The sequence below is a fragment of the Lontra canadensis genome, unplaced genomic scaffold (assembly GCF_010015895.1).
Source record: "Lontra canadensis isolate GAN:19392208 unplaced genomic scaffold, GSC_riverotter_1.0 scaffold2, whole genome shotgun sequence".
NCBI classification, from domain to species: domain Eukaryota; kingdom Metazoa; phylum Chordata; class Mammalia; order Carnivora; family Mustelidae; genus Lontra; species Lontra canadensis.
In genome coordinates this window covers 7,910,088-7,923,067 of record NW_022630996.1, presented here as the reverse complement: position 1 = coordinate 7,923,067, position 12,980 = coordinate 7,910,088, and the positions used below count along the sequence as shown (strand labels likewise).

The 12,980-nt window shown below is 45.8% G+C and overlaps 1 protein-coding gene across 1 annotated transcript in view; it reads right to left on the bottom strand.

Moving 5' to 3' along the window:
- KIAA1549 (KIAA1549 ortholog) overlaps window positions 1-12,980 on the bottom strand; it is a 129,927-nt gene that overhangs the window by 75,691 nt on the left and 41,256 nt on the right. The window contains exon 3 of the mRNA XM_032866486.1: window positions 620-3,328. Within this exon, the coding sequence (XP_032722377.1) occupies window positions 620-3,328 (2,709 nt within the window). The remainder of the gene's footprint in view (window positions 1-619; window positions 3,329-12,980) is intronic.

Here is a 12,980-nt window from a genome sequence, read left to right as displayed (position 1 = left end):
TTTGTCATCCTGTCACTTGGGCTGCAGACCAGGGCACAGATCAAAGTTTATAAATGAGATCAGACATTGAGCCACTCCCTGTTTCTTTCTCGGATTCTCAGAATCTAAGTGACATTTACAGGAACGCGTTGGAGCAAAGTGCTCCTTCCTTTCAAGGAAGAGAATAAGAAATTAGTAAGAAATTGTAGCAGTTTCCAATACACATTTGCACAACTACCTGCTTGAATGAAACATGAAGGGTTTTGTTCTAACCACACCATCTACGCATCCACCGGGATAGGAGTTCCAAAGATAAAGATCTTAGCAAACACTCCTAAGCTCCATTTAAAACTTTTGTTTGCTTTTTAACTTTATTTTTATTTACTTTTATTTTACTTTATTTATAACCCAACAAAACAGGCGGCACAATTATTCTTATTTGATAGCTGAGGAAACCGAGAAGTAGAGCGACTAAGAGAGAACTATCCAGAGAACTCATAGGAGAAAGGTGAAGGGGTGAGGGTTCCCTGGGGCCGAAGCCCACGCTCTTTCCCATGATGCTCCACATCACAGAGGCATTCCATAGAAGCACCTTAGAAAGATCACCCCAACCAAGAGGTGACTTGAAGCAGGGCCTTACCAGTTGTGATCAAATAGGCATCCGGAACCGTAATATCACACACATATGGCGGCTTGGTGGTTACCAGCGCTGGAGTGTCAACCATTGTTTCAGAAGTAGAGGTGGGCACAGGATGAAGGGATGGCGGGGGTCGTGCCGAACTGTTCTCCGGGGGGGTCTGACTTGCAGTGTCACCCCTGCTGCTCGGGGTGCTGTCAACAGTACGATCGGGGGCAACACTGGTGTTGGGTGAGTTCAGTTCCATGGTGGTGTTCACTGGTAAATCTGTGGGTGGGAATGACGGGCCCACAAACATTGGCTCTGTAGGGAGAGGTGAGGGGATCACCTCAGGAGCCAAGGAGGATGCTGACCACAGGTACCCATCAGTGACCAGGAGTGTGGTGCCAGGAAGGACTTTGGAGAAAGAGGGCAAGACAGGTGTGTGGTCACCCATAGCACTGACATGCTCACTTGGAGGTGCTGGAGTCAGAGACGGAAGGAGAGAAGATTCTGCTAAAATGGGTGTCGTAGGAAAAGCCGTCCAAGATGTTGGTGAGTGAGTCCCAAGAGTCAGAATGTCAAGGGCGGGCTCAGAACCAGAGGGCACCAGCGTGGTGACCGCAGATTCACCAGCCATGAGCGATAACTCAAAATAGGAGGAGGTAGTTGCAGTGAGGGCTGAGGTAAAGTGGGCGCCGGGACCCGTCAGGGAAACCGTGGCTGCTTCAGAGAACTTGAGAGAGTCCCAAGGGAAGCTGGAGGGGAGCAACCCTTCAGAGTAGCCAGGAAGGAACGTGAAGGTGCTTATGAGAAGGTCTGAACTCGGCCAGAGCTGGGAAGAGCCAGAGGCTGTGGAATTGGGAAGGGAAAGCGGCGTGGAGGGCCCGCGGGGAGCGTCGGACCAGGCGAGCGTCTCAGCGGAGGTGGAGAAGGCCTGAGCGGTGACGGCGGCCGGGTCTCCCGCTGGCCCCATAGACGGGGCGGACGGAGAGGCAAGTGCTTCTGAAGACGAGAGGGCCAGGCTGCTGAACTCTAGCGGCGGAGTGGAGAAAAAACCGGACGAGGACTCCAAAACCCCACCAGTGTGGGGCGCAGAGAAGCTGCCAGGTTCGAGGTCAAGGAGCCGCGAAGGCCCCGCCGGTGGGTCCGGGGCGGAGGACGGGGAAGGACGTGCGTCTCCGGCCGCGGGCGGGCCGCGGTGCTGGCCGGCTGTGCCCGGGACGGAGGAGGCGGGGAGCACGTTGCTGAAGACCCAAGGGAGCCCAGCTGTCCCACTCGATGGCGACGGCGCTCCCGATGCTTCTTCGGGGACAGGGGACCAGCCCGAGGGAGCAGGATCGAGCGACACGGGCGCGGAGAGGTGGCTGCGGGCAAGAGGCGCCCGGGTGGTCCCGACTCGTCCCACACCCCCCTCGGCGGCCGAGATGCCCACGGAGGGAGAGGAGAGCGCAACCACCGGCCGGGAGGGGAAAAGCGTATTGAATGGCTGGGGCTCCTCTTCGAATTCGAATTCGGAGAAGTCCGCCACTCCGGGGCTGGGCGGAAGGACGCCGCTGGCCTCCGGGGTGGTCACCGACAGGGTCTCGGCGCCGTCCCCCGAGCCCACGTCTTCCCCCTCGGGGAGGCTGGCTGACGCGACGGGCCGAGGCGACGTCACGCGGCAGGACACGCACCACGTGTACGGTCTCCGAGACGACACCGGGCTCAGGACCCCAGGGTCGTCCACGAGACTTGGGGCCACCGCCACCTCACCCGGCAGCTCCGACGGCTCCCTGGAGCTGCCAGGAAGAAAGGGGTGAAAAGGAACATCGGCTGATTGGGGAGAAAAGGACACGGAGGCAGGAGGAGAGAAGGACAAAGCCGAATTGGGGCTGCCGCTGCTACAAGGGAGGGCTGTCCATGCCAGAGCCGCAGCAGGGTCTGTTCTAGAGAGGATGGTTCCTTGTAGACTGGGACTCGGAGCCGTGGTTGCCTCGGGGTATCTGTCGGTGCCTGTGGCCAGAAGATCCTCTGCCGGCGGTGGGACCTCCGCCCAGGAGGGAAACGGCTGCTGAGTAAGGCCACTGCCTAAGAGCAGAGGCTCTGCAGACAGAGAGCTGGAAAGAAGGGGTTCTACCTCCCCCGTGCCTGAAGCCATGATCTCCGGCAAAGTCCTGCTTGCTGAGTGCCCATAAGCATCAGTAGGATAAAGCACCAAGTTCCTACTAGGAGTTGGAAGTATGCCCCCAGATGTGGGAAAAGCTGACCGAAAAGCACTGAAATGACTAGGGGATTCAGTGTACGCTGTTGGCTGTTGCACTGTGTGTTGCCAGGCTGATGTCATCTGTTCGTCTCGTAAAGAAGTAATGGGTGAAGATGGAGTCGGCACTGGCGGGCTGAGCGGGAGATACTGGATCGGAGAAACCGCGCGGGAAGTGGTCCAGGGAGCTTCTGGCAAAAAGTTATCCATTTCATCGTCATCTCTGACCCCCGCATTGCTCATCATCGACACATAATTTGCCACCAAGATGCTGTGATCGGCTATACTTTGGGTCAGTGTTCCTTGGTTAAAAAAGATTGTATCAAAAATAGTGGCAGATGGAGAGGATATGACATGGAGAGAACTGCTTTGCTGGGACCCTGGGGCAGTTTCTGTTAAGGCCACGTGTGCAGTGCTGTGCTCGGTGCTTTTCTTCATCATGAGCTCCACAGAGGATAAAGAGAGGTTTCCCTGTTCCAGGAAGAGCTCATCTATAAGGGAAGTAAAAGCTGGGTTAGTTGCAAGGCAATCAAAGTCAAACTACCAACACTTTGTTTCAGATAGAAAAACGGACAACAAATATCCATTCAGTGTGAATACACATAACTCACAATTAGAAGTTAAACAGCTAACTGGGAGCCAGAAATTGCCAGAATTACAGTCACAGTAATATCTGCCAATATTCATAACCATGACCTCCACCTCTACTTAAGCTTATGTGTAAGAAGCCATTGACGTTTTTTGTAAGAAGCCATTGACGTTTTTTTCTCTTTCAAACGACACCACAGAATACCAGAAATGGAGGAGGTCCTGCTAGGCTGTCTAGTCCATTCTGTCTCATTTACCACACAAGAAAGAGAGTTCAGAGAAGGTAACTACATCAATTACATGATCACCCAGACAGAGGTGGAGTGGAATCTCAATATAAGCCTGCCTTGATTCCCAAGCCCACGTTCCTGCTCTTCCACAAGAGCCAGCTGCAAACATGAGTAAGGAGCAAGAGACCATATAAAAATTGCCAGAAAGGCTTGAAAAAGAATTAAAAGAATATTTGGAAATGGAAAAATAAAAGGGGGGGAGGGACCCTAGCTGGCTCAGTTGAAGAACATGCAACTCTTGATCTCAGGGTCGTGAGTTTGAGTCCCGCATTGGATGCAGAGATTACTTAAATAAATTTTAAAACTTTTATTGTTTTTTTAAACATTTTATTTATTTATTTGACAGAGAAAGTAAGAGAGCACAAGCAGGAGGAACAGCAGAGGGAGAATCAGGCACTCTGCTGAATAGGGAGCCTGATGCAAGGCTCGATCCCAGGACACTGGGATCATGACCTGAGCCAAAGGCAGACACTTAACTGACTGAGCCACCCGGATGCCTCTAAATTTAAAACCTTTAAAAATATATATATAGCAGCTAAAATTTTGAAACTCAATATACAATACAAAATAAATAGTGAATAGCAATTTAGACATAGCTAAAGAGAGAGTTAGTGAACTGGAAGATAAATCCAAAAATTACACAGTATGGAATACAGAGAAACAGAAAGATAAGAATATTAAAAAGAGAAGTTAAGAAGTACGGAAGATATGGGGTGCCTGGGTATCTCAGTCAGTTAAGCATCTGACCCTTGATCTCAGCTCGGGTCTTGATCTCAGGATCATGAGTTTGAGCCTCACACTGGGCTCTGCACTGGGCGTGGAACCTACTTTAAAAAAAAAAAAATATGGAAGCTAGAATGAGACAGTACAACATACATTTGATACAAGTTCTTAAAAGAAATGATAGAGGGATCTGGGTAGAGAGAATATGCAAAGAAACAGCACTAAAAATTGTCCAAAATTAGTAAGAGACATCCTTCAATTCAGGAAGACAAAGAAATCCCAAGCCAGGAGAATTTTTTAAAAACCTATATCTAGGGGCACCTGGATGGCTCAGTCAGTTAAGTGTCCAACTTTGATTTCAGCTCAGGTCATGATCTCAAGGTTGTGAGATTGAACACTGCAGCAGGCTCCACAGTGGGTGTGGAGTCCACTTAGGATTCTCTTCCCCTCTCCCTCTGCCCTCCCACCAAAATAATAAATAAAGAAATAAAGAAATACTCATATCTACACATATGATGATACTATAGAACACCAAAGACAGAGAGAAACTGTAAATGAGTCAGAGGAAAGGACTGGCCATTACACCATAAGATAACTTCTTCCCAGAGCTAGGAGCCAAGTGACAATGAAATAAAATTTTCAAAGTGTTAAGAGAAAATATCTGACATCTTAGATTTGAATAACCAACAATACTCTCTATTTGTTAAAATAGGGACATTTTCTGATAAACAGAAAGTGATTATACCAACAGAAGACCTTCAGTAGCGGGGCCTCTCTAAACAAGCATATACTTCAAAAGGAAAGGGAATTTCCCCAGAAGGAAGATCGGAGAAGAACAAACAGAGGATAAATAAATGATAAAGATACAGCTAAATCTAAGGAAATACCTGTGGGTATAAATGAACAATATTAGGTTAGATAATTTGTGAGGTTAAAAAACATCCTACAGAATTAATATAGCTTACTATGATCCCACAGAAGCTGAAAGAGGGCATCCAGAGGTATGTCTGACTCGTTAGGAGAAACGGAAATCAAGATTGAGACAAAATTCTGTTAATTGATTTTATGTATATCCTCTAAAATTAGTACATGATATTTAGCCATATGTTTATTTAGACAAAAGATTTCTAACTGGATAGAAAGGATATTTTGCCTACATACTTTACTATTTACCTATCACATTCCAAGCATGGGCCAAAAAGTAATCACGATGTTTCTCACAACCACAGCAAAGTAAGTCACTGCTGGGTTTTTTTTCCCCCAATAAAGGATAAACAGTTATAAATCTATTTATAACAATAAAAGTAATAAAATCAACATTCTGTCCACCTACGTAACATATAGATTTCAAAGTTTTTCTAAGAACAAATCATTTTATGTGTGCTTTAAAACTCTGCTATGATATAATTTATTTTGAAATAGAAGATCTGAATAGACAGCATGATCCCTTTTAAAATGAATCAGAAACATATTTGAAAATGCTCCGGAAGACTACAAGAGATGAAACAGCAAAGAAAAGCAACAGTTTGGGGCTAAGTTATAAGCCCGAGTATCCGATGCAAGTTAGAATTCAATCCACTCTGTTTACAAAGGACATGGAAGAGGGAAAGCAAAGTGGCCAAAAAGATGAAAAATTCTCTCAGCAGTAAAAAAGAGGAACCAATACTTCCCACTAAGAAATGTGAGGTACGCCAAGCTGTGATGGGGTTTGTGGTTCTGGGGTTGTTTTTCTTTTTCCCCTGCTTTTTTGGCCAAGCCCCCTAAGAGAGAGAAACCAGCTCTGAAGAGACAGCAGCTGAGATGCCATGGGAATAACTTCTGCAGTTAATTCAGGAAGAGGTTAGAAAACCCCAGTGAGTCTCTCCCAGCAGAAAAGCCTTCATAGACTCTAATTTCAAGCCCTGGAGATCAGTTTTCAAGCTCTAAAGCATTAGTTCACCAGAGCGAAAGGCTGTCTCTGTGCCGACAGAGAGAAAGGCAGGGAGCTGGAGAGATACCCCTGCTTCTCAGACTCCATGCTCACAAACGGGGGGGCAGGAGGGGGGTCTTGATAAAGGCAGGTGCTGTCCCAGCAGGGCTGGGGTGGCGCTGAGTTTCTGTGTCGCTCTCAGGCGGTGTCAGGTCTGCAGCCACCCTGAAGAACCCATGTTGAGGCACTCTCTCCCGTGGAGACCAAGCCACACAGACGTACTGGGTGCCTACCTTGTACCTCGACCTGGCCTCCAATCTTGCCACGCTGTAGTAACAGAGCTGGGCCTGTCCTACTGCTCTGCAGACTCACAGGGCTTAGCAACTCACAAGGCAAACCCACAGAACGTACAACAGCAAGCACAAACCCTAAGGTATAAAAACTATGGACTTTGGGTGACAAATGATTTGTCAATATAGATTCATGGTTTGTAACAAACGTGCCACTGGATGGGGGATGTTGATGGAGGCGAAGGGGAGGCTATGCATGTGTGGGAGGTAGAGGACATAGAGGAAATCACACCTTCCACTCAATTTCGCCGTTCAGTGAACCTAAAACTGTTCTTTGAAAAAAAACAAATGCTTTTAAGAATCTCTTGGAAAGCTTTTTAGGATGTTTTTAGAAATCCAGGAGGGAGATGTCCAACTATCTCTAGGAACTTGTTGGTCTTACCCAAGCAAGATAATTTTGTTTTCTTGTTTTTAGTCATATTGTTCTATCTGGAAATCATCCCCAAATACAGTGTTGGATCATGGAATTGTGGACTTTCCGACCTGAATGGATCCTTTAAGACCTGAATTGATCCCATCACGTTGCAAAGGAGGCTCAAAGAGTTTAAGCTGACTTGCTTAAAATAGCACCCGGGCCCGAGGCAGCCTTAAGCAGGTTCAAAAAAGCCCAGTGACTGAAGGCACCTCACACATCACAGCACCCTTAGTCAAATCAGTCCATTTAATTACAATTGTTAGTAAAGAAGTTACATTGGAAAACATGCCAAGTTATATGACATCATAAAGGAGCTGAGAGCATATATTATGATTCTGTGTTGCTGAAACCCGTGCGGAGGCCTGCCTTCCGGGCTGTGAGGCCGCACATCCACCTGGGGACAGCTCACAGGTGCATGCCTAGGTGCCAGGAGAACAACACATGCTCGGAGGGCTGGCCCGGGAAACCCAGGGGCAAAAACCTCTAAAGAGCTTTAATCCAAATAGAACCATTACTTTTGCTTCTTTGTGAAATTGTGGAATTTTCAAAGCATAGTGAGTCATCTCAACTCTGGGTGGAGGTTAAGTCAGCTACCAAACAAGGACCCCCTAGGGTTTCTAAGAATTAAAACAGAAAAGCAGATAGTTAAACTAGTACCCAGTTCAGTCAGTGTTTAGCAACTTTTATTCGTTTTGCAGGTCTCGGGTTACCCTGGAGCTTTTAGTGCTGTTATTAAAATCATCCTCTGGGGGTTGCCTGGGTGGCTCAGTCGGTTGGGCCTCTGACTCTTGATTTTGGCTCATGGCATGATCTCTGGGATCAGGGGACTAAGCCCCACATCCAGCTCTGTGCTCTCTGGGGCAGTCTGCTTGGAATTCTCTTCCTCTCCCTCTGCCCCTCCCCCTCCTTGCTTGAGCTCGCATGCGCTCTCTCTCTCTCTCTCTCTCTGTCTCTTTCTCTCTCTCTCTGTCTGTAGGATAAATAAGCAAATCTTTAAAACAAATACCATCCTCCCCCTTCCCATTTTTCTCCCTGGTTTAGAAAAAAGTATCTTCCTTCCCTTTCTCTTTTCCAAACCCAACCATATACTAATACCTTCTACTAAATTACTCTCTCTTCCAACTGGTACTGGTTTTATTATCAAATTATCAAGTACGTAAGAAATACTATTTATAAAAACATAGTTGCCAAGTAGACAGACAATTATACAAAAAACATCCAAGTTCCTATCACCCAGTTTAAGAAAAAAAAAGATTGCCCTTTCTTCTGACATCCCCTGGGGACCCCTCTCCCCCTTCCCTTCCACTGAGAGAATCACTCTTGAACTATGCCTTTCTCAAGTCTTGCTTTCCTTCTAGTCTTACCACGTGTGTATCCCTAAAGAGTACATATTCTCCCGTCTCCTGTGTTTTCAAACTTTATCAAAATGAAATTATACTGCATGTGTTCTCCTGCAACTTATTTTTCACTCCATTTTTTTTTAGATTCGTCCAAGTGTATTTTTTTCATGTACTTATTCCCACTTCAACATGAATTCCATGGTATGAATATACTAAAATTAATGTACCTATCTATTGTTTTTTGTGGTTTTAAAGATTATTTATTTATTTATTTATTTGAGAGAGAGAGAGAGAGAGAGAGAGAGTACAAGCAGGCAGAGTGGCAGCAGAGGCAGAGGGAGAAGCAGGCCCCCTGCCAAGCAAGGAGCCTGATGTGGGACTCGATCCCAGGATGCACAAACCTAAGCCTGAGCCAAAGGCAGCCACTTAACCAACTGAGCCACCCAGGTGCCTCTATCTATCTATTGTTGATGAACAGTTGGACTACTGTCTATTTTGTTATTACAAATATTTCTTATTTTTAAGATTTTATTTTTACTTTTTGATAGATTGAGAGAGATAGAGCACAAGCAGGAGGGAGGAGCAGAGGGAGAGAAAGAAGGTGAAGGAGACTCCCCACTGAACAGGGAGCCCAATGCGAGACTTAATCCCAGGACCCTAGGATCATGACCTCAGCCAAAGGCAGATGCTTAACCAGTTGAGCCACCCAGGCGCCCATCTTTTTTTTTTTAAGTAGGCTGCATGCCCAGTGTATGGAGCTCCACATGGAGCTTGAATTCACGACCCTGAGATTAAGACCTGAGCTGAGATCAGGAGTCAGATGCTGACTGGGTGGCTCAGTGGGTTAAAGCCTCTGCCTTCAGCTCAGGTCATGATCTCAGGTCCTGGGATCGATCGGTCCTGCATCAGGCTCTCTGCTCAGCGGGGAGCCTGCTTCTCTCTCTCTCTGCCTGCCTCTCTGCCTACTTGTGATCTCTGTCTGTCAAATAAATAAATGAATAAAATCTTTAAAAAAAAAAAGAGTCAGATGCCTAACTGACGGAGCCACCCAGGCACCCCAAACATTTCTGATATGAACTTTCTTACTCATCTTTTGGTACATAAATGTATATATAAAATATAGATGTTCATGTGAGTACATATGTGTACATGAATGTGTGTATATGTTTGTGTGTGTACACCTGTGTCTTAAGAACATGTGTGCATGTGTGCTGTGTATGCATGCATGAGAAAAGAACTGCTGGACTGGGAGGGATTGGGTGGCTCAGTTGGTTAAGCATCTGACTTTGGCTCAGTTCATGATCTCAGGGTCCTGGGATTGAGTCCCATGTCAGGCCCCCTGCTCAGCAGGGAGTCTGTTTCTCCTTTCTCTCTCCCTCTGCCCCTCCTCCTGCTCACGTTCTCTCTCTCAAATACATAAATATTTTTTAAAATATTTTAAATACTAATATATATTAATATTATATATTAATATTAATAGTATATGTTTATATATTAATGTTTATATTAATATTTTTAAATAAAAAAATATGTTGGGTCAAAAGAGATATTCACCTGAAACTTTACTAAATGATGCCAAGTAATCTTTCAACATAGTTGAATCAGTTTACACTCCCACTCTTGATTGCTGCAAATTGTCATCAATACTTAAAGACTCCTAGACATCCACATTTTTACTAATCTGGCTAGTGTGAAACCTTATAGTTTTAAGGTTTTCATTTGCATTTCCCTGATTATAATAGACTGAGCACCTTTTCCATATCTTGTTAGCCATTCATGTTGCTTCTTCTGGTGTCTTTTCAATTCTACTGCCCATTTTGCTATGGGGTTGTCTTTTTCTTTCTGATTTAAAGGCATTCTTGATATATTCTGGACAGTAATCCTATGTCAGTTATAACTTCTCCCAGTTTTGTGGCTTGTTGTCTGACTCTCTCTATGTGGTCTTCTGATGAACAGAAGTTCTCAATTTTAATATGGTCAAATTCAACAATCTTTTCTGTTATTGCCTGAGGGTCACAGACATTGCTCTTAAGGTATAAGAAATCCTTCCCGACATCAAAAAGCTTGACAGTGACACTGAAAAGAAATTTTAAAAAATTTTTTAAATTTAAAAAAAAAGGCTTGACAATGGCCTTAGACTGTCTTCTCAAAGTTTTGAGGTTTTGCCTTTCCCATCTAAAGCTACATGTGCCTGGAGGTATACAGTCTGCATGCACATGTGTGTGTATGTGTGCGTGCACGTAGTATGCAGTATGAACATGGACGAGAGTATCTCAGACCGATACTCAAAGTGGTTGCACTATTCATTACTGGCCTGTGATGAGAGAAGTTTCTGGAGTCAGCATGTAAGATGCACGGCTTCTTCAGAGAGTAGGTCGTGATACAAAAACGTGAGCTAACCAGAAAGCATGCTCCATAAGGGGTCAATCTGTGCTCCGGTCTAAGTTCCTTGTCATTTTGGATGGAAGACAAGACTTTGCAGGCCAGCTCATTGCACAGTATCATCTGGGCAGAGGATGTGGGATCTCCATAAGGTCCAGTGGGGCAGGACAGATGGAGGAAGAACTGGTAAGGCAGCCCACTGAAGAACACAGAGAAGAGGAGTGTGTCTGGGAAGGAAGGAAGGAAAGATAAAGTGCCCAAAAATGGAGTCAGAGGGAGGTAGGGCAACAGAACATATAAGGCTTGGAAGCCATGATGTTGAGGAGAACAATTTCATAAATGCAACGGGAAGCCAACAAAGGTATTTAGAAACATGACAATGACTTGACCAGAAGAATGATTTTAAAATTCCCTCGTGCTGCAGTGTGCAGAGCAGGTGAACAAGGGGCAAGAGGAGATAGGGAGAGACTGGTTATGTGCTCACAGTAGTCAAGGCCTGAGATGATGGTGGCTTACAGTAGAGTGGTCTTTCCAGAACTCTGCTACTCAGTGTAGCCTGCAGACCATCAGCATCACCGAGGGTGTTTCAGAAATGCAGCCTCTTTGGCCCATCAAGACATTAGTGGGTCAGAAATTGCTTTTTACAAGATTCCCAGTGATTCATGTGCCCGTTAATGTTTTTGTTTTATTCTGTTTTGTGGAGGATTTTTTTAAAGAGAAACCACGTGGAGATACCAAGTTTGCAGATATATGAGCCTGGAGATAAACCTGCAAAAGTAAGGAGAAATCTGAGAAGCAGGGGGAACCAGGAATGTGAGATGACAAGCCGAGAGAAAAGTTGTTTAGGAGTCAGGAAGGGGTCACCTGTGCTGAATGACCCAGAGAGGCCAAGCAGGGGAATACGGGGGGCACCACCTGGACAGGATAACTGGTCTCTGGCCTTGTGGCAGCAGAGCCAGGTTGGTGTGGGCTGAAGAGTGAATGACAGGTGAGGAAACGGGGATTATATGCAGGAACTTTTTTTGGGTTTAGCTGTGTAGGGGAGGATCGGGACAGGAGGGCAACTGGAAGGGCCCAGGGGAAGTCGTTTCTCAGACAGTAGGTAAGAATCACCCAGGAGATCATTAAAGGTGCAGGTTTCCAACAAAGCAAAGGCCAATCTAATCAAGACAAAATGTCAGACAAGCCCAAGGACATTCTACAGAAGACCTGACCCTTCAAAGATCTCAAGGTCATAAGTGATAAGGAAGAGTAAGGAATGGTCACAGACTAGAGAAGATGAAGGAGAGGGGACAACCAGATGCAATATGGGATTCCGGACTGGATTCCAGAACAGAAGTGGGAAAACTGGTGAAACCCTACGAAGTCTGTAGTCTAGTTAATAGTATTGTAGCACGGTTAATTTCTTAGCTTTGATCACTCTACTATGATTATATAAGATCTTAACCTTAGGACAAGCTGATTAAAGGGTATATGGGAACTCGGTGTATTAAAATAAAAACTAAACTCACGTTCTCATTCAGTAGACCAGGCACAGGGCTTAAGAATTGGAGGGTGTTTTATTTGCTGCTGTTCTTGCTATTTTAGAATCTACATTTTGAACCAACGCCATGGGTAATTCTAATACAAGTACAGAGACCTTCCTTTGAAAGGTACTGGACTAGAGCAGTGCCAGTGGAACAATCCAGAAAAGAGGAAGAGCTGGAAGGTGCAGTGGATAAGTGAGGAACCCCAGTGGCTGAGAAGGAAGAAGAAATGGCATCCAGAGGGGAAGTGGCCTTTGATGCTCAATTAGAGAACAGACTAAGAGGAGGAGAGCAAAGACAGGTCAGTTGTACAGACACGCTGGTGACAACATAAGGGAAGGTCAGAGCTAGCATAGGGCAGACTGCACCAGGCCAGTGGAACACCAGGACATGTGTGAAAAACACATGGAGTGGGGAGCAGGGCTGCCTACAGACATGAACAACACCGCCAGGCTCTCCCATAGAGACACAGTCCTGAACCAGAAAGCGGGTTTCATGTCCCACGTGAGGAAAAGCTGCTGTTCCCAAATCAGCATTTTAGGCTACAGCTGGATATGGGGACTCACCCTAAGAACAACCACTGATGGGCTCTCAGGGTGAATGTTAAGTACCCGGCTGCA